Raw genomic sequence first — 24465 nt, forward strand, 5'->3', positions numbered from 1 at the left:
AAAACCAGATTGGCAAAAAAAATCTCTCAAATATTTTTATCCAAGCACTATTTCTAATGCAGCTATAAACCACGGTTTAAAATTTGAATCAGATGCAAGAAAAGCTTATGAAAAATATGCTGGAGTAAATGTATTTCAATGTGGTCTCGTAGTTCCAGAAAATAACCCTTGGCTTGGTTACTCTCCCGACGGAGTTATATTCGAAAACGATAAACCTGTCAAGTTGATTGAAATCAAATGTCCACATGAAGGTAAATCTTTGAGTATGGATGATATTATTTCTAACATAAAGTACATACAAAAAACTCCGGAAGACAATAACAATTTAACTTTGAAAAAAAATCATAAATATTATGGTCAGGTTCAACTTGGGATGGGTATTTTGAATATTGAAAAAACGGATTTTATACTATTTTCTTCTCATGACAAAAGTATGAAAATTATATCTGTTGATTATGATAAGAAATTTGTAAAAGACTTATTTATATCCTTAAAATTTATATTTTTCAATCAAATGTTGCATTATGCTTGCGAAAGTAAGCAACATAATTAAAAACTTGTACGAAAACAACTATTTTTGTAAAAAAAACTTTGTTAAACACTTCAAAAATATTTAAGCATGTTTATGTTTTCAATTAATAATTTTTATTATGAAGTTTTAATAAATTCTTACTTAATTACATTTATTATCGTGTCTTAATTATTAATCTGCATCATTTGACATAAATTTATCATTACTTAAAATTGAAGAACTTAAATTAACAATTGCACCAATAATTGTTAATATTTCTTTGCCCTTGTGAACAAGGCCACTTGGCATTCGTGAACCCAACACTTTGAATACTTTAAGTCTTTGATTAGATCTTTCTACATGAACTCGTGCTCTGGCAATTTTCGCATTTAACCGCGATTCTTCTCGGGAAAATTGCTGTTTTTCTTTCTTGAATGGAGGGCGAATGAGAGTTATATCTTTGTCTTTGCATAATTTATCAACCTTAAATCCTTTGTCGACCATTATTGCTTCACCTTTCTCTAATAAATCTAAAATCTTAGACTGTTCAAATATAGCATCATCCGAAGATCTCCCTCCATACATTGAACTAATGTAAGACAACGATCCTCCAGGAGTCACTCCAGTCATGAATTTGATGGTATATGTACTTTTATATCGTGAATATGTTGCTTGTTGACAGCAAAGTGACTTTGGTTTTTGTATGAAGATTTCAGTACAGTCCAACACTACTCTAACATTTCTAAAGTCATTAAAACATATCGGAATATTCCTAGAGATTTCATCTTTGCCTGGAAAAGGTATTCCCTGTTCTAAACAAACGTAAAGCATGTCGATCATCTGCAGAATAATTTTACGACAATGTGACTCTGAAGAGTATTTGAATATGACGGTTAAGACAGCATACGACAAATTATGTTTTAGTTTGACAAATGTCATGATAATTTTGCTACGCAGATGCATTCTTTCGGACTCGTATTTAGGAAAGCCGTCCTTAAAAACATCAAGGATGGTATTTAAGATATCAAAGCTCACAATCCCGGTTAAAGTGTTCAGTTCCTTCTCATTACTGATCATATCACAAAAATCAGTCATCAAATCACCACTTTTAATCTGAATACCAATATCAATGAACTTTTTGCAGACCTTTCATCATTCTTCACTGACAGCATAGCCACAACGGATCCATCATCATTTAAACCTGAAGTAGTAGGATTCGATGGAGTATAATCCAAAATATCTGAATTTTTGTGACCATCAGAATCAAAAGTCAATTCATTAGTCGTTAAACTTGCAGATAAATCTAGTTCTTGATTATTAGTAGTTTGAGTATTTGAAACTATCATATTTTTCTTCTTGTCTCTTTGAATTTTTTTTTCTCTGTCATTATTCATTTTAATTCTTGATGCTGTTTTTATTTCAGTACAAGGTAAATTACAAGAAGGTACTGCAGTTTTTTTAATCGTGCTTTGCCTTTTAAATCATTATCTATAGAGAAGATGAGTTTTTAAATTAATTTTATAAACAACAAAACTATGTTATGAGCTAAAAAATAAATTTAATTACCTACCTGAGAAGAAATAATCAGATTTCTTAAAGTGCAAGGAACAAACTTGCATATTATCCGAAATCCTCTTTCCTATTTTTAAAACTTTTTGCCAAATTTTTCGACAGTCCATTTTCACATCCGTTCCGAAAATGTCTTGAATTTTAATGAAATTTTCATTTTCCTTTGGAAAATGATGAAACCGAACGTCAAAATCCTTGCAAGCCTTACTGTGACACCCATACACACTACAAAATGTTTTATGTTTATTTTCTTTTGGAGGAAAGCGTACTCCCAACGAATCATCGACACTGTCCATCATTACATATATTTTTTTTTAATTAAAAATAGATTTAATTGCAAATATAACGTTTGTTTACTACTACAGTTTATAATGTTATTATGACAGCTGACCTGGTTTCAGTAGTTTCAACTTGAGCCACCAGACGGCAATACCAGTTCTTACCATTTACCAATAACAATACTCACGTTTTAGTAGTTTTTTGTAACATTTCAATAAATTTAATCAGTTTTATTTAATTATTTTTGTACGTGAAATTACAACGACCAGCATCATTTCACAACAGGAATGGACTTGCTCGTAGTAGTGAAGTAGTGGCGCTTGTGTCGTATGTGTAAAGTGGTATTGTTATACTGATACATTAGAAAATTTAATACATAGACAAGAGCGCTAGTGCTACTCTTATGGGAGGTAAACAAAAAACGTGTTTGTGAACTCATGAAAACTGTTGCTGTTATTTGAATTTCAAAATTTAATAAATACTGTAGTATTGAAATCTTTTCAAATGCCAAAAAAAAATTGAAAATTTTAATAATATTGACGACTACGGTCGTAATAGACAATTTGAATTAAAACGTCGGATGGAGAATCCATTGCCTTCAAAAACAAAGAGGTTAGAAAAATTTTTTTTATACATATGACAATATGAAAATTAATTTAGCAGATATGTGATCATTTCAAAAAATTTTTTCAACAAATTAATTATGACCCGAAAAAAATTATTTAAAAAATTGACATGTAGCAATTAAGAAAATAAAAATTTTTAAAAATCAATTTTCGGAAAATTTTTTTTGTTGAATAAAATTAATAAATTGATGAAAATTAATTTAGCAGATATTTAATAATTTCGAGAATTTTTCTAATAAATAAATTACTGGAAAAAAAATTGAGAAAAAAATGACATTTAAAAAATTAAATAAATTAAAAATGCAATTTTTAAAAAAAAATTTTTCGGAACAAATTTTTTTGTTAGATAAAATTGAAAAATGCTCAAGGGACAGCTAACTTTAATATCATAAAAAATTGTCAAGTGACGACTAACTTTAATGTCATGTAATAAGTTTCTAGAATAGTGAAGTTAGCCGATCTTATTAACTTTTTGATTTTTTTTTTTTCATTTATTATATTAGAACTAAAAATTATTTTTAAAAAATTGCACTTATAATTTTTAAAGTTTTTTACGAATGAATTTTCTTTATTTTTTTTTTTGTTACAATTTTTTCAATAAAAAAAAATATTTTTAATTTTTATAAGTCGGTTAACTTAAGTTTTATTTCTCACAGTTTCAAGAATTAGTGTAAAATAAAAATCCATCTAATTTAATTCAAATACATAAAAATTAATTTGAAAATCTTATGAAATATTTTTGACTCAATCGTTTTTATTAACTATTTTTCAAATAATTCCTTTTGTGTTTTCTTTGTTATTTAACTTTTTTCTGATGCTGAACTTATTTACACTGATTTTTATTTTACACTAATTCTTGAAACTGTCAGAAATTTATTACAAATTAATTATAAAAAAGAAGTTAAAGCAAATAACATCACATCTTGTAAGAAATTAATTTTCACAGATTTGGAAATAGTTATTTTTATATTTCAATTGTAAATAATTCTAACATGTAGTTTAAATTTTTTAAAACTGTGTCAATAATCCAATTGTTTTATATACTATATTTTAGAGGAAGTTACGTTACCAAGAAAAGGCAATTAAAAGACCAGAGATATGAACAGAAAAGTATTTATACATCAGAATTGTGCAAACATATTGTTATTATTGCTTATTTAGTTGTTTGATCAATTTCTTAAGTAAAACTTATAATTAAGGAGAAACTTTTTTTTTTAAATGATGATCAAAATTCAACCGAGGAGCTCGGAAGTAGTCGAGTGTCCACAGATACTCAATCATCGCAAATAGTCAAAACTTCTGGAGAATCAGAGTCAGAAGATGAGTTTGAAGAATGTTCTGAAGAAAGAAATTTTAGTCAAAATACCACTGGAAACGCATCTTCCATAGCTACGTATAATGATGAAGATTCTTGTCATATTGAAAACGTTGAAATGCTAATGCTGCTGATGATTATGATGACGGTGATGATGATGGTGACGACGATGAAGAATATGATCTTGATGATGACAGTGATAGTATCGTTGATGAAGATAATGATAATAATAGCGGAGGTTATGATAATGCAAATGAAAACGTTAACAATATGGATGAAAATATTGATGTCGATCCTTTACTTTACGATAATGCAGCAATAACACTGTCTGAGAGTATGCTGAGTATATTTACGTATACTTTTCGACACAACTTAACTGGATGTGCATTTTCTGATCTTCTGTCATTAATATCTTTACATTTGTCTCCAAACTCCCATCACAAAAAAACTACTCATACATTCATGAAGTGTTTCAGTGGCAGTAAAGAACCGTTAATTAAACATTATTATTGTAGTGCTTGCATGAAGAGTTTAGATACGAAAGACTCCTTATGTCCCTGTGCAAATGATATTAATATTAATCTTAACAATTTTCATGGAAACGATTCAACAAAAAATCGTAGACCAGAAATTTTGTATTTTATAGAAATTTCAATTTTCTGTCAAATGCAAGAATTATTGCTTCAACCGGAGTTTGTCGAGGCCTTAAGTCATCCGTATAGACGTATAAAGGAACAAGATAATTATATTAAAGATATAGATGATGGCATTCTGTATAAATAACACGTTGCCGAATTTAATCCCCTTTCAGACATCTTTAATATAACTTTTATGTGGTACGCTGATGGTGCTCTAAGTTTTAAATCACAGACGTACAGTGTATGGCCGTTTTATTTTATTATAAATGAACTGCCTTACGAAAAACAGATTTCAAAAGAAAACATAATAGACTATGATAATTATGTTTCGGCAGCTAAAAAAAGTAAATCAGCAGTGTTTGGTGTCAAAGGTTCATCGATTCTTAATAAAATAATGCCTGACATGATCCGTGGTACTTCGATAGATATAATGCATTGTGTTTATTTAGGTGTAACTAAACTTCTAGCAAAACTATGGTTTGATAGTAATCGTCATAAACTGTGGTCGTTATATGCCCATCGAGATGTAATTGATGAACGACTCAAAAAAATCAAGCTACCAAGTTTCGTGAAGAGAATGCCGCAAGATTTAACAACTCATTCCAATCACTGGAAGGCTAGTGAGTGAAAAAATTTTTGATTTTTCTATTCACTTCCGTTGTTAGAGGACCTAATGGGTGAAAATTATCCAAAACATTATGTCTAATTAGTTTCAGGTATTTACATTTTGAACCAAAAATATATATCTCCAGAGAGTATCAATCTTAGTGAGGAGCTATTGACAGCATTCGTGGCTAAATTTCAGTCTCTGCACGACTTACAGTTTACAACTTTTGATTTACATTCTCTGCGTCATTTACCTCAAGTTGTCAGGGATTTAGGACCATTGTAGGTGACTTCTTGTTTCTTTTTAGAAGATTTGCTTGGGAAAATGGTGGGTTATGTCCAAGGCGCACGACATATAGGTCTTCAAATTTACAACAAAGTTTCAAATGATATGAAAATATTAAAAAAAAATTAAAGCGCTACCTGATGATAGCCCGGTGGCTAAATTTTGTACAAAATTAAACACTAGAGGAAAACGAGTTGACACTCGTCGTCACATTGGAAAACATATGTACGCACTCGGAAAGATAACTATTTTGAAGAGAATACCAAAAAACCTAGCAGCAGCTCTAAACAATATTAATGAAGATTGTTGTGATGCAAATTTAAAAGTGCATGAATTTTATCGTTTAAAAATGAAAAAACAAACTGTATTCTCCATGGATTATCCACGAAAAATAGCCAATGCTTCTTATTGCATTATACTCATGGCTGAAGGAAATAAGAAAATTGGTATAGCTCAGTACTTTATAAAGGTATGCAATTGTATCGAACCGAAATGTAGCTATCATTGTGATCGATGCAGATTCTACGTCTTCTTTAAAGAGCTTATTCTCCAACAAGTATTTTTTACAACAATATCATAAAATACAGTAGAAGACGACAATGTAACCCACATAACCGTTTCATACGTGCATAAGATTCTCGGGGATGATTTACCTGCAGTTCTCATTAGTATTGATGATATTTCAACCTTATGCTATGTAACTGCAATGGAGAAAAAAAGAGATGATGAATCAGAAATAATTTCTTATACACTAGTCACAAAAATTAAGGGATATAAAAAAAATTCCAAATTTTTTGGTAATTTTCAGCGAGCTGTAACTCCGAGGAAAATGATCGCACAGAAAAAAAAAAAAAAAGCAAATTGTAGCTCCAAGTGTCTAGTTTTTAGATATGACCATGAAAATTTTTGTCATCGTCAGGTCTGGAGAAATCCTAAGAAAACTACTGAAAAAAATTTTCGAAATTTTTTTCGTCTTAAAAAGGTCTACGGGCTTCAAAAAATTTTTTTTCGATTGTTTCGTTTAAAAGCTCTTTTAGTAAATTTAATACCCTTTAATTTGACGTAATCAAAAAGCCTGTACGATAATTTGCCGCGGAGTTATCGTCAATCAAAGCGAAAAAGTTTTTTTTGACTTTGGAAATCAATAACTCTGGAAATAATGACCGTATAGGAAATCGAAGGAAGGTTTTGAAAACTACACAATATTCTCTATAAGAGAACGTAAACCGCTTTTGAAGAAAAAATTTTTTTTGAATTGAAAACTCGGACTGAAAAAAAGACAAAAATTCGCATAATTAAGGATATTTGGATAACTTGGTATAACTTTGGATAAAATGGATGAACGAAGGATATCGTTGGTAATTTTTAACTTCAAAGTGTCCCCTAAAATCCCTAAGAAATTCAAAGCGCTGCGATTTTTTGTTCATAGTGCCCAGAAGCTTCAAATTCTGTGTTTTCGCAAAAATCACCATTATGAGCAATTTTGTGATTTTTATTCATTTTTCCATTGAAAAAAATTTTTTTTTTCAAAATTCTTTATTTTTTCGATCAAAGAAATTGATTTTTCAAGAAATTTGAAAAAAAAAAAAAAAAAAATTTTTCAATTTTTTTCGAAAATTTTTTCGAAATTTTTTTATCAAAAATTTTTTTTTAATTTTTTTTTATCGTCTTCAGAATGCTTCACTATTGTCAAAAAAATTAACTTAATTTTTTCTGTCCGCTACAACTGCCTTAGTTTTAAATCTCATTTTAAAAATTCAATAAAAACAAATTGATATACCCCCGCGGAGTTCGGCTTTTCCTCACACAAAACTTGAATTTTACGTTTTCTTTTTAGCCTAAATTCCTTACGTGAATTTTATGTAAGCTTTTCTTTGATAAGCACCTTTTGATATGCCTCGTCGACATTTAGCTGCCACAGATGTGGCTCGCATTGTTACCCTCCTTCAAGAGGGCTACAGTCAGGTGGAAGTAGCAGCTTCTATGGGAGTGAGCCAGTCCGTTATCAGTCGGGCCTATGCCCGATTTAACGCGACTCAAAGTTACGATCGTCGTCCGGGTCAAGGTAGACTACGAATCACTACCGACCGTGATGATCGAGCTATCATTCGAGAAGCTCGTCGAAACCCTACTGCGCATGCCCACACGATCGCTCATCAATTTCGCAATCGTCGACAACGTCCTCCCCAACAACACATATCGGCATCGACGGTTCGAAATCGCTTTCGAGAGCAAGGACTACGCGCTAGACGCGCAAATCGCGTGCCTATGCTCACTCCACGACATCGCCGAGCCCGATTGGCCTATGCTCATGATCATCACCATTGGGGTCGTAGACAGTGGACCAGTGTATTATGGACTGACGAATCTCGATTTTGTCTTCATGGCAGCGATAGACGATCTCTCGTTTGGCGCCGTCGTGGAGAACGAGATCGGGATGGTTTTACGAGACCAGTTACAGCTTTCAATGGTGGATCAGTCATGGTGTGGGCAGGCGTGTCCTTCAATACCAGAACCCCGTTGGTCATCGTTCGTGGGACGTTGACTGCCGATAGGTACGTCGACGAAATTCTGGAGCCACACGTCCTGCCTATGCGCACACGCATGGGGGCAAGACGGTTCATTTTGATGCAGGATAATGCTCGTCCTCACACTGCAGTTCGTACGCGAACTTTTCTCCGCGCCAACAACGTAACAACGCTTAATCATCCAGCGATGAGTCCTGATTTGAACCCAATTGAGCATGTTTGGGACATGCTTGGGCGTCGATTGCGGCGAGACTATCCGCAACTGCACAATCTTCATCAGTTGACTCAAGCGTTGTTACGTTGTTGGCAAGGAATTTCGCAACGTGATATTCGACGATGCATCAACATGCAAGAGCGTTTACGAGCTGTGATTCGGAACAGAGGTGGCAATACACGGTACTGAGCAGTTACTGCCGTGCGTACAGAGGTCATTCGGCAGCTGCAAACAGACAAACACGCAGACAAAGACACACACACACACACACACACACACACACACACACACACACACACACGTGTGTGTGTGAGAAGCGTAAATCCGACCGAGCAACCTCCACGTGGTACGCTTTGGGTAACGCTAATGCCGGCGGTAAAACAACAGTCGAAAAAAATTGAGAAAATTTCGAAAAAAATTTTCGAAAAAATTGAAATTTTTTTTTCAAATTTCTTGAAAAATCAATCTCTTTGATCGAAAAAATAAAGAATTTTGAAAAAAATTTTTTTCAATGGAAAAATGAATAAAAATCACAAAATTGCTCATAATGGTGATTTTTGCGAAAACACAGAATTTGAAGCTTCTGGGCACTATGAACAAAAAATCGCAGCGCTTTGAATTTCTCAGGGATTTTAGGGGACACTTTGAAGTTAAAAATTACCAACGATATCCTTCGTTCATCCATTTTATCCAAAGTTATACCAAGTTATCCAAATATCCTTAATTATGCGAATTTTTGTCTTTTTTCAGTCCGAGTTTTCAATTCAAAAAAAATTTTTTCTTCAAAAGCGGTTTACGTTTTCTTATAGAGAATATTGTGTAGTTTTCAAAACCCTCCCTCGATTTCTTATACGGTCATTATTTCCAGAGTTATTGATTTCTAAAGTAAAAAAAAACCTTTTTGCTTTGATTGACGATAACTCCGCGGCAAATTATCGTACAGGCTTTTTGATTACGTCAAATTAAAGGGTATTAAATTTACTAAAAGCGCTTTTAAACGAAACAATCAAAAAAATTTTTTTGAAGCCCGTAGACCTTTTTTAAGACGAAAAAAAATTTCGAAAAATTTTTTTTCAGTAGTTTTCTTAGGATTTCTCCAGACCTGACAATGACAAAAAATTTTCATGGTCATATCTAAAAACTAGACACTTGGAGCTACAATTTGCTTTTTTTTTTTTTTCTGTGCGATCATTTTCCTCGGAGTTACAGCTCGCTGAAAATCACCAAAAAATTTGGAATTTTTTTTATATCCCTTAATTTTTGTGACTAGTGTATTTGTGAACCAGATAACAACATCGAATACAGCGAATAAATGATCATGTTATGAAGTATTTAACTATGAGCCCACAGGAATTAGTTCAGACTAACTTTTGAAAACGTCTGACCAATAGTTACTAAAAAGATAATTGATCAATTAGCCTTTTTTTTTTTTTTTTTTTTTTTTTTAGAATAAAACATTATTTTATTTATCAACAAAAAACCCTACAAAAAGTTATTTTTGTGGCTGGTTCTAGTTGCCAGAGCATAAAATTGTCAAATATTCCTATGACTACACGCTGCTAGATGATGATGTAAATATATGTTATGTAATAATTATATAAATATACTTTTTTTATGCAAAGTTTTGAATACCTCACTTATGTTCTTTAATTTATAAGACTTTGATTTAACAATAACTGATAACTGATGTATGCACTAATTGAAACCGCATATGAATACAACTATTTAGATAATATGTGTGTTTAGTGAACACTAATTATAGAAATTAACGAATTGAAAAGTTTGTTCAATCATTCAATTGCACTACAAAATAAAATAATCAATAATTGAAGATTCTACGGTTCATGGTGAGAAAAATAAATTATTTATAAAAAATTGTTGTAATTAGCAATTGAAAAACTTATTAATTGAGAAATAAATAAGAGAAACTAGCATTATTATAGAATCATCAGATTCATTAATGGACATAAATGAACATTATATACAATAAAAAATAATATACAACAACATATCACAGCTGTGGTGCGGCGAATAGAAATTTTTTTACTTATCACCGTGCTGGTGCGGCGGTAGTGCAGTGGATAGATAAATTCTTTACTTGTGACGGCAGTGGTACGGCGGTGATGCGGCGGAATTCTGTTTTTACTCGGGAATATAAGTACTAACATCAGTTTCGTTATATTCGTGCTTAATCCCTTTTAAGACTAGGGAAATTTTTTTCTCCTCTTTCGGAGTACGTGTGTAAAACCGTATGTTATTAGTTTTGAATAATTCTTTGATTGCTTGGTATATTTCAATGATCATTGTTCTAACAGTTGTGTAATCTTTGTCAGAATGTCTGACCCAAAAATCACCTTCTTGAATTATACCTGTCATTATTGAATTAATCAGTTCTTTCATATTTTTCGAACAAACGTGGATAGAGGGTGGTTTTGATCTTGGATTGATCATGGGCAGGGCCTGGAAGTTGGAGCCAACAATTAAACTTTAAAATAGAGCAAATTTAAATTAATAATCACAAGCGAAATGACGATCGCGAGCAAGTTCAACCGCTTAAATACTATACTATATTTTAAGCATAAAATGTCAAAATAAAAGTGAGGTTGGCATCAAAACACGTGGGCTTGAACAATACAATCTGACATCAACGACAAAACTATAGAATAAAAATCACAACTACAGGATAATGTGAAATATTTACAAATGTTTCATGAAATTTCAGATAATTTTTCGCAAAAGTCTCCGTGTACAGATTTAGGCTAGACGAAAGAGGAGAAAAGTTTTAGAAGCGGATTTTAATACTTGTGTGGTAGATAACAGTAGATAAAAAAAAATAGTTGACTTAAAATAATTCCGGTCAAATACTTGAAATTTATAAAAAATACAATTTTTATATTTTTACACTTTTTTCTATTAGGCTTAACTTTTTGCTAGTAGATATAGAAAAACATATTCTCTACAAAATAATCTCGAGATATTTTTGGCTCAGACATGCTCAAAAAATGTTACACAATAATTTCGATTAAAAACTTGAAAATTACTAAAAAATTAGGTTTTACATTTTAATTTTTTCCTACTGATCGATTTAAGCTCAAGTACAATCAATACAATTTAGCTATTTGCCACCTTAGTTTTTTTATCTTATTTTTTTTTTGTAACTTCCAACTGTGTCCAGAACGTTCAGTGGTACAACGGTTGTACTACAACCTCTTCTGTCGTCTCGCCGGTGACTCCTCACTCGTACTCGCTCCCGCCCATTGCTCCTCTCCCTACTACCTAAAATGCCCGAGATTATCGCGGTGTCACGTCGATAATTGACCGAACTCATCACAGTTCGTTATAACTACCAGGGGTAATAATGTACCCTGTTGTTACGGCCAGCGTAACTACACTCTATTATTAGTAAGTAATAAATTCAAAACTATATAACAATATGCTAAAAAACGAAATACATTCATGATGAATAATATTCCAAAAAGCTATGGTAAAAACGACTGTCAAATTACCTACCTCCGTCCCCTTGCCCCTAACTAATGTTAAAGAAATGAGGTAAAGCTAGCCTAACTCTAATGAGCTGGAGTAAGACAGTTGACTGCTACTTCCAACACGGGAATAGCCTAACTATAGTTTTATGCATAGAAAACGCATACTCGCATGAGACTCCCTACACGTTTTATCACCACAGTTGCGGCCAGAACAAAAAATAGCTCTTACGATTCAACTAATCACCGCGTAAAAAGTTATTTTTTGGTCTATTAACCTTCAATGTAATTTCTTAGATTTTTCTTTCAAAGAACTCTCGATACGTTGTAAATGAACAATTTTTAAATATCTCGGAGTATCGAATTATCCTAGATTTAACGGACAATAATACAAACTATAGAGACATCATAAATTATTCTTAAAACGGGAAATTGCATTAACCCTTATGTTGAGAAACATGTTAAAAATTTATGAACTGCTATAAAAAAAAAATAGATAATCCATCGGTTAAAATTATTCTGTTTAATATCTATTTAATTAGTATTCTAAATCTCCCCATGAAATAAGTAGTAAGAAAATAATTTAATTACCCGGAAAATAATTGAATCTTTTCTTTATTTCATGCGTTAAGCCTGTGAAGCAATCTGCTCATTCCCAGTGACATTCAACTATTTTTAGTAAGCCTACGATGTTCTTTTTACTATACGCAGATGATTTCATCCGCTGCCACTCGGGTAGCGCAATATAGATCACGTGATCCCTCACGCGATGTTCTTTTTATAAAAGAAGGGGACATAGGCATGTGCCCGAGCTACTACCCGCATGAGTTTCCCCTCATTCGCCATTTTGGTTACGCAAATAAATCACGTGATACTTTTTTTCAATAAGGGGGCATACGCGTGTGCTCTAGTTACTATGATTATTCGCTGGACAAAGGATGTGCATAGTATTGAAGGCGCAACTTTTTCGTTAACAACAGAGAGTACAACATTATCTCTACTCGCGAACGCATCGCGATAGTCAACGGAGAGTACAACATCATCTCTACTCGCGAACTTATCGCGTTAGTCAACCGAGGGTACATCTTCAGATTTCTGCGCGAAAGTATCACGTCAGTTCGCAACTAAGCTAGCCGGGTACATTTTTATTTTAATGCGCAAGTATCACGTAGTTGAATAAATTTCGTGAATGAGTTTTACTTGTCATTATTATTTTTTTTTTACGAATTGCAGTAGTACGAATTGTTAAATTCTGTTTTTCTCATGAATTACCTTTGGTAATACCTTTTCTCAGGTAGAAGAAAACTATCAGAATAACAATTAAATACATTCATTCAATATAAAATAAATAATTCTGAACGAGTATATATTTAGCCCCACCGGTTCAATTAAACATACAAGTAAAATAATAATAAATTCACAATTAAAATAAATTTGTGGTAGAATGTGAACAATGTATACCAAAATATATTTTATCATGTCAAAACATTGGCAGAATGTATGAAGTAAATCGGCGGTTCATTTTTGTTATGCGAGTATTGGGTTTGGGTCTTGCTGGATGCAAGAAGATTTGGGGTTTGATGGATCTAAGCAGCTCCTTTTGGAATCAATCAACATACGACTTTTATATTAATAAAATACATGAATGTATTATCATAGTTACTGAGAAACTGTTCTCCTCTGCTGCTACAGAGGAAAAGCAATTGACAAGTTTAGCAAACAACATGGAAGATACGACAGATGTGACTGTCTCCGGTGATGAGACGTGGAAAAAGCGTGGTTTTGCATCACTTTATGGTGTCAGTTCTCTAATCGGATATCACTCAGGAAAAGTCTTGGATGTCATTGTTAAATGTTCATACTGTAAACTATGTGAGTCTTGGAAAAAAAAATTAGATACGGCAGAATTTGAAGAGTGGAAAGAAGAACACATCAAAAATGAACAATGTACCGCCAATCACACTGGAGCATCTGGAAACATGGAAGTATCTTCAATTATTGAAATGTTTAAACGTTCTATTGTAAAACATGGCTTGAGGTACGTAAATTATATAGGAGATGGAGATTCTAAAACATACTCTGGTATTCTCAAAGCCAAACCTTATAGTGAAAATTTTGTTGTCAATAAGAAAGAATGCGTTGGCCACGTACAGAAGAGGATGGGAACCCGGTTGCGTGATTTAGTGAACAAAACTAGTCAATTGAGGAAAAAATAGTCAATGGCAAAAAAACTCAAAAAAAAATTCTTTCTGGTAAAGGTAAATTGACTAGTAAATTGATTGACAAATTAACTGTATATTATGGCTTAGCGATAAGAAGAGACAGTGATTCAGCTGATAAAATGAGTGATGCGATATGGGTAACTTACTACCACTACAATTCTACAGACAAAAACCCGCAACATCAAAATTGCCCTGAAGATCCAGACACGTGGTGCACCTGGCATCGAGCATCAACATCAGGTACTCTCTCATCGTTCAAACACCAATATACTCCATTACCAGATGATGTTTTGACTGCAATGAAACCAATTTATGAAGACCTGAGTAAGAATGAGCTTTTGGAGCGGTGTGTTGGAGGATTTACACAAATTAACAATGAAAGTTTCAATCAGTTGATTTGGAAAATTACTCCCAAAATACTTCCAGCTGGGTCGATAATCGTTCTAATTGCTGCATTTATCGCTGCTTGTATTTTCAATGAGGGGATATCAGCATTATTATTAATTATGCACGGTATGGACCTAAAACTTGGTCCAAATTCCCATGAATATGCCCGAAACATGGATGAAAACTGGGTGACCGCAGCTGAAAAGAAATCTATCAGCGAGACTCGTGAAGCCAGGATTCGTCATAGACTGGAGCAAAAGGATGCCCTAGACATTGCAGCTGCAGCAGGTTCTCTACTTTATGGCCCAAGAATCGACGATTCAATGTAAGTTAGAAAAAAAAATTTTTTTCCCACTTTTATTGTCTCTTAAAACTTTAAACGCGTTTTTTTCAAAACTTTGTTTTCAAAGTCGGTTGTCATGATTTTTCGCGAACTACTCAACCGATCTTGATGAAATTTTACACAGGTCTTCAAGATATCATTCACAAGGTCTTGAACGAAGAATTTTTTTTTTTTAATTACTTTTTTTAATTACAACTATTTAAAAAAAAAAATGTCGAGAAATTTTCATCGAAATTTGCATTTTTTTATAAAAACGTCTGCCAAAAATCCAATTTTGATTTTTTTTCCTTCCTCCAATACCTAGTTTATTGTCTTTACTAGAACACGTATTTTTTATTTTTATTTCAGATGATTCTGAAAGAAGTTCGGCTGACAACGCGGAGGCACCTTTTTTCCGAGGGACTGCCGGAAATGGCGTTGTAACGACCGCCATTTTGATATTTTTTTTTTTTTAATTTTACAAAATGTTTATTAAATATGTATCTTTTAAATAAAAAAAAATTAGGAAAACGGTTGACCCTGACGGCCATCCCTGCAACTTCCCGCTACTTTCGTAATTAAGCGCTCGATATTGCACTTATTATGTTTATGAACTCTTCCAGCTCAAAAAACTATTTGTGTAGTTATGAGCTCTCCGGGCTCAAAACTGTGATAGGAGTTTATTAAATCAATATTTTTGGAATTTTCAAATCGTGATAACTTTTGAATGGATCAACCGATTTCCACGCGGTTGACGGCATTCGACGCAGTTTCATCATTCTCATAAGTTATTTCCAGGTTTCAATTGATCGAACCGAAAATTTCAGAGTAACCCCGAAAAAACACTTTTTTCGGTTTTCTTTCGTTCACGATAACTTACGAACGTATCAACCGATTTTGACCGGACTGGCGGCAATCAACGTGGTTTTTTGTTGTTAAGAGCTAATTAGTTTTTGGAATTTATCGGTAGAGCCGTTTAAAAGTTATTCCAAAAAAACCACGTTTCAAAACATTTTTTTTTGTAGTTTTCTTACAATTTCTCAAAATCTACTAGTCCGAATCGGTTCAAATTTTCAGGAAATCTAAGTTTGGTTAAGCCCTTTCGAATGGCACCAACCGCGATGAAATCGGCCAAGCCGTTCAAAAGTTATAAAAGGGTCACACACACACACACACACACACACCCACACACACGCGCGCGCGCGCGCGCGCGCGCGGACATCATCGCGGGAATAGTCAGGGAAGCTTCCTAGGACCTCAAAACGTCAAGATCTGATGAGAACTCGAGTTTCGAAAAACGGGGTGAAACCAATAACTTCCCGATTTTTGAAAATTTTCAATTTTCTTAGCGGGAAGTTAAAAATTCCATTAAAATATTTCATTTTTTATATGTAAAAAAAATTATTGAAAAAAGACCGTTTTTTGCCCGAGGAAACCCATGTAACCCCTTAATGTTTGTGACGCAAAGGTTCGAAAACGAACTAAAATTTCGCCCGTTTTGGACATTTCCGCCACAAACTTTAAGCTCATATCGAAATATCGTTGCTGTCAGAAAACCGCTACTTTACGGCCTTACGATGTAAATATCTATATTGGTATAATAATGTAAAAAATAGTTTAAAGTGTTTTAACTTCAGTGTCGCATATTTATAGTACTGAATCTACTAATCTCTATTAATTGCGTATATTATTTAAAAAAAAAGTAATTATAATGCGAAAAATTTTTTCTAAGATTCGCATTTTTAATTTTTTTTTTTTTTATTTCCAACTTGGGGAATTTCTTAAATTACTTTTTGAAGTAGAAGAAAAAAAATTTCAAACGTGGCTTTTTCCGAATAACTTTTAAACGGCTATCTCTTTGAGTTTGAAGAGCTCATGAAAACACAGAAATTCTATTTTCACGCGCTGAGGTATGGAATTAGCGGGTAGTTGCAGGGATGGCTCAGGGTTAGTCGTTCTCCTAATTTTTGTTTTATATTAATACTCTTTGTTGCTCGTAAAATTTTATATCGCTGAAAAATCATTTATAGTAATTATTTTTTTCTTTTTTTTTTGTTTATTTAAAGTCGCATAAACTACTAAGGTCATGAGCGACTTACTAGGAGGAAACTTTTGAGATTGGAACTCGTTTTTAACTTTTTTGGGCTCAGCACAATAATACACTTAAATATTGAAAATATATTCATTGGTGTACGCCAGACTCGAACCCGGTCCAATGCATTTTGGAAAGCAAGGGCCGGATCCGATAGGCTACAGCGCACATCAAAAGTAATTATTCATAAGTGGGGTCAAACGTATTTATTAGGGTGGGTCAAAAAAATCGAATAATTTATTTTTGACTTTATACTCTGAAAAATAGGTTCGTAGACACCTAAAAAGAATTCTCTCCAAGTATAAGCTCTTAATTATAACGGGAAGGTCCTCCGCTTTGCGGGTTTCTATTTTTTTCGAATAATCAGATAAAAAAATTTATATCTCGCTTCCAACTGCTTGGAAAAATATTCCGTGGCATAGATTTTGTGAGAAATTGAATGCTTTACAAAAAAGGTCTCTTATGACTTTTTCAAAAACTCAACCGATTAAAAGATATTCATAGTTGAAGTTTGGCTATTTTAAGGAAAATATTCGTTTTTATTATGAATTTTATAAGTCGATGAAAAAAATTATTTCGGATTGCGGAACTCATGATTTTGTAGGAAATTTACTGCTCTACAAAAATGGTCTCTTATGATTTTTGATTAAGTGAAGCCGTTACGAGATATTCATCGTCAAACATTAACGAATATCAATATTTCCAGTTTTTGATCAATAATTCGATAAATTTTAATTTAAACTATGAGTTTCAGGAAAATTTACATAAATTTGAGTTTCGATCGATAAAGAAATGTTATAAACAATTTTTTTAATATTGTTTTCAGTCTTGAGCTTGTTTGATTGCATTAAAACAAGAAATTAGAGCATTTTTTTCGACATATAGCCAATGATTAGTTTAATTTGAAGTGAATGACATATTTCTTTGTCAAATTTAATATGAAAAGTATTGAATCAAGTGAGAAACAACCAGTATTTAACTTTTTTATAGATAAATTTTTTATTGAATTATCAATTGCAATATAATTGTCTATATTTTTAACATAACAGTACGCTATTACTATAAATAATTTCTTTTATTACAATTTGGGAATGTTTTTGATGTTCTTTGACAACTTGCAATAAGTACTGGAATTGTTCTTCATTTTTGTCAAGCATTGATTATATTCACTGACTAATGCAACAGCTCGCTCTGCTGAATCATTGACAACTTTTAGTTGTTGAAAGTATTCTTTATTTTCGAGATAACTCTCATTAGTAGGCCATAATTCAACATCGACATCAAGAAAGTCATACGGTAGATCGAAGATTTTGAAAAGATTTAATGACTTTTTAGACACAAAGTCACTCAGAGTTCTCTGCGCCAATGAATTCAAATCTTTTTAGCAATTACAAATCTTTTAGCTTTAGAATCTGTACCTTCACGAGTATTAACAGCTTCAACAATACTTTTTTTTACTTCTAATGGAACGCCATCGTCAAACAGTGATAAAATGGCAAGTTCATCGCTCAAATACCATAAGTGCGAAATCATTTTTTCACACGTAGCTGAAGAAATCAAAGGATTGATATGTTTGTACTCCAATAAATTTTTCATAAACTGCAAGTCATGATAAGCAGCAGTTGTTGCAGAAGTTGATGAAAACCAAGCTTTTAAATACAATGTGACTATAAAAATACAGAAATGACGAAGACCATGCAATTCTTTCTGAGAGAGTTTGAATTCATCTCTGAATAGATACATTTTCAAACTATAAATGGCCTTAGCCATCCATCTAGCATGATGAACAGCACCAGAACGTTTGAAAGAAATCTTTTCTTGAGGCATTTCTCCAAGGAAAATCAATGATAATTCCAATAATTCTTTATCTAACTTATTATAACATTTCTTTATCGATCGAAACTCAAATTTATGTAAATTTTCCTGAAACTCATAGTTTAAATTAAAATTTATCGAATTATTGATCAAAAACTGGAAATATTGATATTCGTTAATGTTTGACGATGAATATCTCGTAACGGCTTCACTTAATCAAAAAATCATAAGAGACCATTTTTGTAGAGCAGTAAATTTCCTACAAAATCATGAGTTCCGCAATCCGAAATAATTTTTTTCATCGACTTATAAAATTCATAATAAAAACGAATATTTTCCTTAAAATAGCCAAACTTCAACTATGAATATCTTTTAATCGGTTGAGTTTTTGAAAAAGTCATAAGAGACCTTTTTTGTAAAGCATTCAATTTCTCACAAAATCTATGCCACGGAATATTTTTCCAAGCAGTTGGAAGCGAGATATAAATTTTTTTATCTGATTATTCGAAAAAAATAGAAACCCGCAAAGCGGAGGACCTTCCCGTTATAATTAAGAGCTTATACTTGGAGAGAATTCTTTTTAGGTGTCTACGAACCTATTTTTCAGAGTATAAAATCAAAAATAAATTATTCGATTTTTTTGACCCACCCTAGTATTTATGACGATATCTTGGTGAGAAATCAACATTTCTCTACGCATTATTCCATATTTTTAAGCTCTAAAAGTCCTTCCGAGCTCAAAAGTCTGATAAAAGTTTGATGAAATACTATTTTTTTAATTTTTAAAATGCAATAACTTTTGAATCAATTAACCGATTTTCAAGCGGTTCGCGGCGTCCGACGCTTTTCTTAAGCTTCTTAGAGGAACTTAAAGTTTAAATTGATCGAACTAGGAATTTCAGAGTACACTGTTAAATACTTCTATTGTAAGTTTACAAAAAGTGTATTAGAAGTTAATAGGCAAACCATTCATTGAGAATTACAATCGGGTATAGTAATGTTACAAAACACATATAGATTATTCCTTGTCAAATCGGCAACTAGTTGGAATCGATCCCTTTCGATTTGGACAAATTTTGATCAGAAATGTTCATTCATCATATAATGAAGTTTCGTTGAAGAAAAAAAAATGACAAAATTTTTTTCAAAAGATATGCAAATTCACCATTTCGCAATTTTTCCAGTTTTTCAATTTTGTTTTTGTGATACCTCGAACGCTATTATAGATACAGGAATGGCCTTTTATTTGTTTAAAAGAGAATACTTAGGGTTATAGAACAAAAATTAGGAATACGGTAGACCCTAAAGGCCATCCGTGCAACTTCCCGCTAATTCCATGCCTAGGTGCATAAAACTGCACTAATGATGTTTTTGAGCTCTTCGAGCTCAAAAGTCTGATAGAAGTATCATAGAACAATAGGGTAGATGTACCGTTTGTGGCCACTTTAAGCTTTTTCGTATGGTAAATTGAGATTTAGATATATTTAAATTAAGAATTTGGTGAAAAAAAATAAATTAATCAAATCTTCAATTTATCAATAATTGAAATATCAAAAATGCAAACGCTTCAAATTTAATTTTTCATGCAAAATTAATTAAATTCAATAATAACCCCAATTTCACTAGTAGTGGCTATAGAAGCACTATTTTTGGCCACTGGCTGTACCAGTTTTGGCCATAGTGAGCTAAATTTTTTTCCGAAAGGGAATGATTAATAACATTATCTTAATTAACAATTAATTCATCAATTTATTTATTAAATAATTAAACAAAGCATAAGAAATTAGTCATACACATAAAGTAATTAATTTTTTATAGAATTTTTGCACGATTTAATAGATTTTTTTGGGGCTAATTTTTTCTTAGCTTTTTCTTCCAATCTCTCTTCTTAAATTTTTTTTTTCTTTCTTCATTTTCTTCTCTTTCAATTTTTTTAAACTCTTTTTTTTCTTCTCTTTCGATCTTTTTAAGCCTTTTTTTTTCTTCTTCTGCGCTTTTTTCGTTCTCTTTAGCTTCCATTATTTCAATCCACTTGTCAGCCGTTATGACTGAAGGTAAATGTTCTACCTTACGCTTTCGTGTCGTAGTCTTTATTTTAGGCCACATACAAATCTCATCAATAACTTCATCTAAAGACTTTCGACGCATCGTAATAATGTTGAAATGAGAAACATTAGTTGTACTAACATCCTCAACTATAGGCTCTATAATACCTTCAATAATAATAGGTTCCTGAATAACTTTATCACTAGGAGGGATTATAGTGATCGGGTTTTCATTATCATCTACAAGGATAGGAAATTCAATCTCTAGAGGTGTTTCACAGTCGAAATTTTGGTCAGGACTTTGAGAATGATAGGAATCCAACTGTTCGTTAACTAAAGAAGTGTAAAAAAAAACATCATATTAAAACATAATTCAAAAAGTTATAAATCGTCCAAAGGATAGATCACTAAAATAATTCAAGATTAAGAGATTATTTTCTAACTGTTCATTTAATCATACTCACTTTCATGAAGATTGGAAGCATCAAACTCAGGAAAAGGAAATTCAAGAACATTATCATCATGAGAGGCCAAAGTAGGAGGATTTTCAGGAACTAAAGGATGACAAAGTGAAAAATGCAATTCATTTTCCGGTTCATCTTCAACAGCCTGGTTCCAAAAATTGTACAATGACTCGTGTTTATCACCAGTTTCCCAATCAATGCCTGTAGCTTTGGCATTTTTGAAACGCTGTAAAAGCTCAGGATCTATTTTACTTTCGATATATTCTTGATGGGTTAAGGCTTGCTGCGTAGTTTTTTGCGAATTTCTTTCATCAGAAACACTTTGATTGTTTGCATGGTCTTTTGTTTCAACGCACTTACTGTAATCAACAGAATCCGCGTTAAACGGATGTAAGCCACAAGCTTTAAATCCATTCTTGATAATAGTCGTAAAATCTTCTTCAGTAATGAGTTTAGATAAAAAAGCTGGAATGTTATGTTTCTGAACATCAACACCATTATTTTGTATACGCCAGTTTCTAATCAAATTTTTCCATCGTTGTTTCAAAGGAAAAAAAAAAGAAACGTCAAGTGGCTGTAAAATATGTGTGGAGTGAGGTGGAAAACAACACAGGATTATCTGTTTATCCTTACAAAATTTACTCAGATGAATAGACATATGAGAAACATGGCCATCCAAAAAAACTATTACAGTTGAATTTTACTTTTCAGAAGGAATGGATAGAAAACATTAGTAAAATATTCGTAAAAAGATTCACTTGTCATCCACCCATTCTCGGATTTTCCAATGCCCCAATCTTTTGGAGCCGAATCGACGCAAATCTTAGGTAGTCGCTCGTACTTAAAAATTGTCAGTGATGATACGAATTCTCCCGCAGCGTTCACATTAAAAAGTGTAGTAACGTTTTCTTTTTCGTTTCCAGCAACATCATATACAGCTTTTCCCTTTTCTGCTAAGACAAGACCACCATTTGGTGATAGATGCACTGCCGTTTCGTCCATATTGAACACTCGTCTAGGATCATCAAGGATCTTGATATTTTCTCCCAGTTCTTCAGCTATATGAGAGAACCATGAACGTATACTGGATTCGGTGACGATTGCTCGAGCCTTACAAAGGTGTTCAGCCCTTTTTTGACCCACACGTGGATGTCGCTTAAGAAATCATTCGAACCATTTTCTTCCTGGTACATTATTTTTAAAAGGATTTTTTAAACCTTCTGCATCTACTATCTGCTTCACCGAGTGAATTAGAAAATCTCTATTTATAGGAAAACCCATTCTGCTGGTTCCTAATAGCCATTCTTCTAATTTACTTTCAATATGACCACCAAGTATAGACTCAGGACAAACTCGACCTGTAGTTTCTGGTACTTTGCCTCGAAGTTTATTACGTAGTGTAGTTCTTGGGACTTTATACTGGTTACAGGCTGCTGCAATAGCACAACCATCCTTCACTAATTCCAAGGCTTTTTGTAAGTCGGTTTCTGAATAATTAAAAAATGTCCTTTTACATTTTTGCTTGTCAATACCAGTTTTTGTTGATTTTGGAATTTTCTCATCTGGCTCCTGCTTTTTTCTAGATGGCATTATAACCTACAAAAAATAAAAAATAATTTTTTAATATTACGTTATTTTTTCCAGTCTATTTTGAAATACTATCTTAATTATTCGAATATTAATAATTAAATAACATACATTTGGATAGCATAATAAATTAGTAAATATTATGGCCAAAACTGGATAGTGCATGCACCATTTGTGGCCATGGTATGGCTTTACATGATTTTGCTGTACTAGTTGTAGCCATGAGGTATTTTATTAATATTTGAGGTTATAATAAGTCAATTTATTGTTTTAAATAAACTATTATGTTATCCAACTACTATATAACTTAAAATTTATAAGAATATTAAGATTTGCATTAATTATGATTAATTTACTTACCAGGCCTTTCTGAAGATTCTTATAAGAAACAATGACAAATTGCTGAAATACACCTCACGTCCAGATATTTTTGTAATTATTACTCTAACTATACTTTCAATGAGTATAGGAAAAAGTTTACAGTGTAGCCAACACACAAAAAAACCCTAAAAATATACTATAAAATGCTTTAGTAAAACAATATATTAAATATATCCCTATAAATCACAAACTGGCCATAAACGGAACAGTGGCCACAAACGGTACATCTACCCTATTCTTTAAATTTTCAAACCGCACTAACTTTTCAATAAATCAACCGATTTTCACGCGGTTGGCAAAATTTGACGCAATTTTTTCAGTTTCGTGACGGATCTCCAAGTTTAAATTGATAAAATTAGGAAATTTGGAGAAATTAAAAAAAAAACACTTTTTTTGGTTTTTTTTGTTCATGATATTTCTTGAACGAATTGACCAATTTTGACCGGCTTGACGGCGATCGACGTAATGTTTTCATGCTAATAGCTGATTAGTTTTTGAAATCGATCAGTGCAGCTGTTTAAAAGTTATTCCAAAAAATGTCGGAGTTATGTTAAAAAAAACCCTTGTTTCCAAATATTTTATCGACGATATCTCTCGAACCCATCGACCGATTTCCCCGTTTTTGGCGGCGATCGACGCGATTTTTTAAGCTCTAAAATTATTCTACATCATAAAAAACGATCCGAGAAAATATGACGAAGTTATGTCAAAAAAACACTTTTTTCGATTTTCTTTCGTTCACGATATCTCTCAAACGAATAAACCCATTTTGACCAGATTGGCGACGATCGGCGTGGTTTTTCAAACTTAAGGGTGGATTAGTTTTTGAAGTTGATCGATAAAGTCGTTTAAAAGATATTTCAAGAAAACCACTTTTAAAAATGATTTTTATCTTATTTTTTTTGAGATTTTTCAAGATTTCTTAAAATCTATCGGTCCGAATCGGTTCAAATTCTCGTGAAATCTAAGTTTGGGAGAACTCTTTAGAACGCCGTTTAGTTCGTTCCGATCGGTTCAGTCGCTCAAAAGTTATAAGCGAGTCACACACACACACACACACATCCAGGCATAGTGACAAAATCGCGGGAGTAGTCAG

At 32.5% G+C, this 24465-nt stretch overlaps 2 protein-coding genes across 4 annotated transcripts in view; both read right to left on the reverse strand.

The window, feature by feature from the left end:
- Vps50 (vacuolar protein sorting 50) overlaps positions 1–24465 on the reverse strand; it is an 83572-nt gene that overhangs the window by 45258 nt on the left and 13849 nt on the right. The window lies entirely within an intron of this gene.
- Positions 20466–23211, reverse strand: LOC141529384 (uncharacterized). Its single transcript, XM_074245887.1, has 5 exons — positions 23158–23211; positions 22576–22997; positions 22131–22530; positions 21402–22020; positions 20466–21270 (listed from the first exon to the last, which is right to left on the reverse strand). Exons 1-5 carry the CDS (start codon positions 23209–23211, stop codon positions 20744–20746), a joined length of 2022 nt encoding a protein of 673 aa, XP_074101988.1. The 3' UTR covers positions 20466–20743.

This window comes from Cotesia typhae, unplaced genomic scaffold, assembly GCF_013202065.1.
Source record: "Cotesia typhae breed Kobodo isofemale line unplaced genomic scaffold, CoteBio_Ctyphae contig_48, whole genome shotgun sequence".
Classification (NCBI taxonomy): Eukaryota; Metazoa; Arthropoda; class Insecta; order Hymenoptera; family Braconidae; genus Cotesia; species Cotesia typhae.

What these genes read in the sequence shown, in the direction of transcription:
- LOC141529384 (XM_074245887.1), bottom strand. Translation starts at nt 23,211, where the DNA reads ATGGCTACAACTAGTACAGCAAAATCATGTAAAGCCATACCATGGCCA. An exon ending in CCATACCATGGCCACAAATG is followed by an intron (nt 22,998 to 23,157) that starts GTGCATGCACTA and finishes TATTTTTTGTAG; the next exon opens with GTTATAATGCCATCTAGAAA. An exon ending in TGCTTCCAATCTTCATGAAA is followed by an intron (nt 21,271 to 21,401) that starts GTGAGTATGATT and finishes ACACTTCTTTAG; the next exon opens with TTAACGAACAGTTGGATTCC.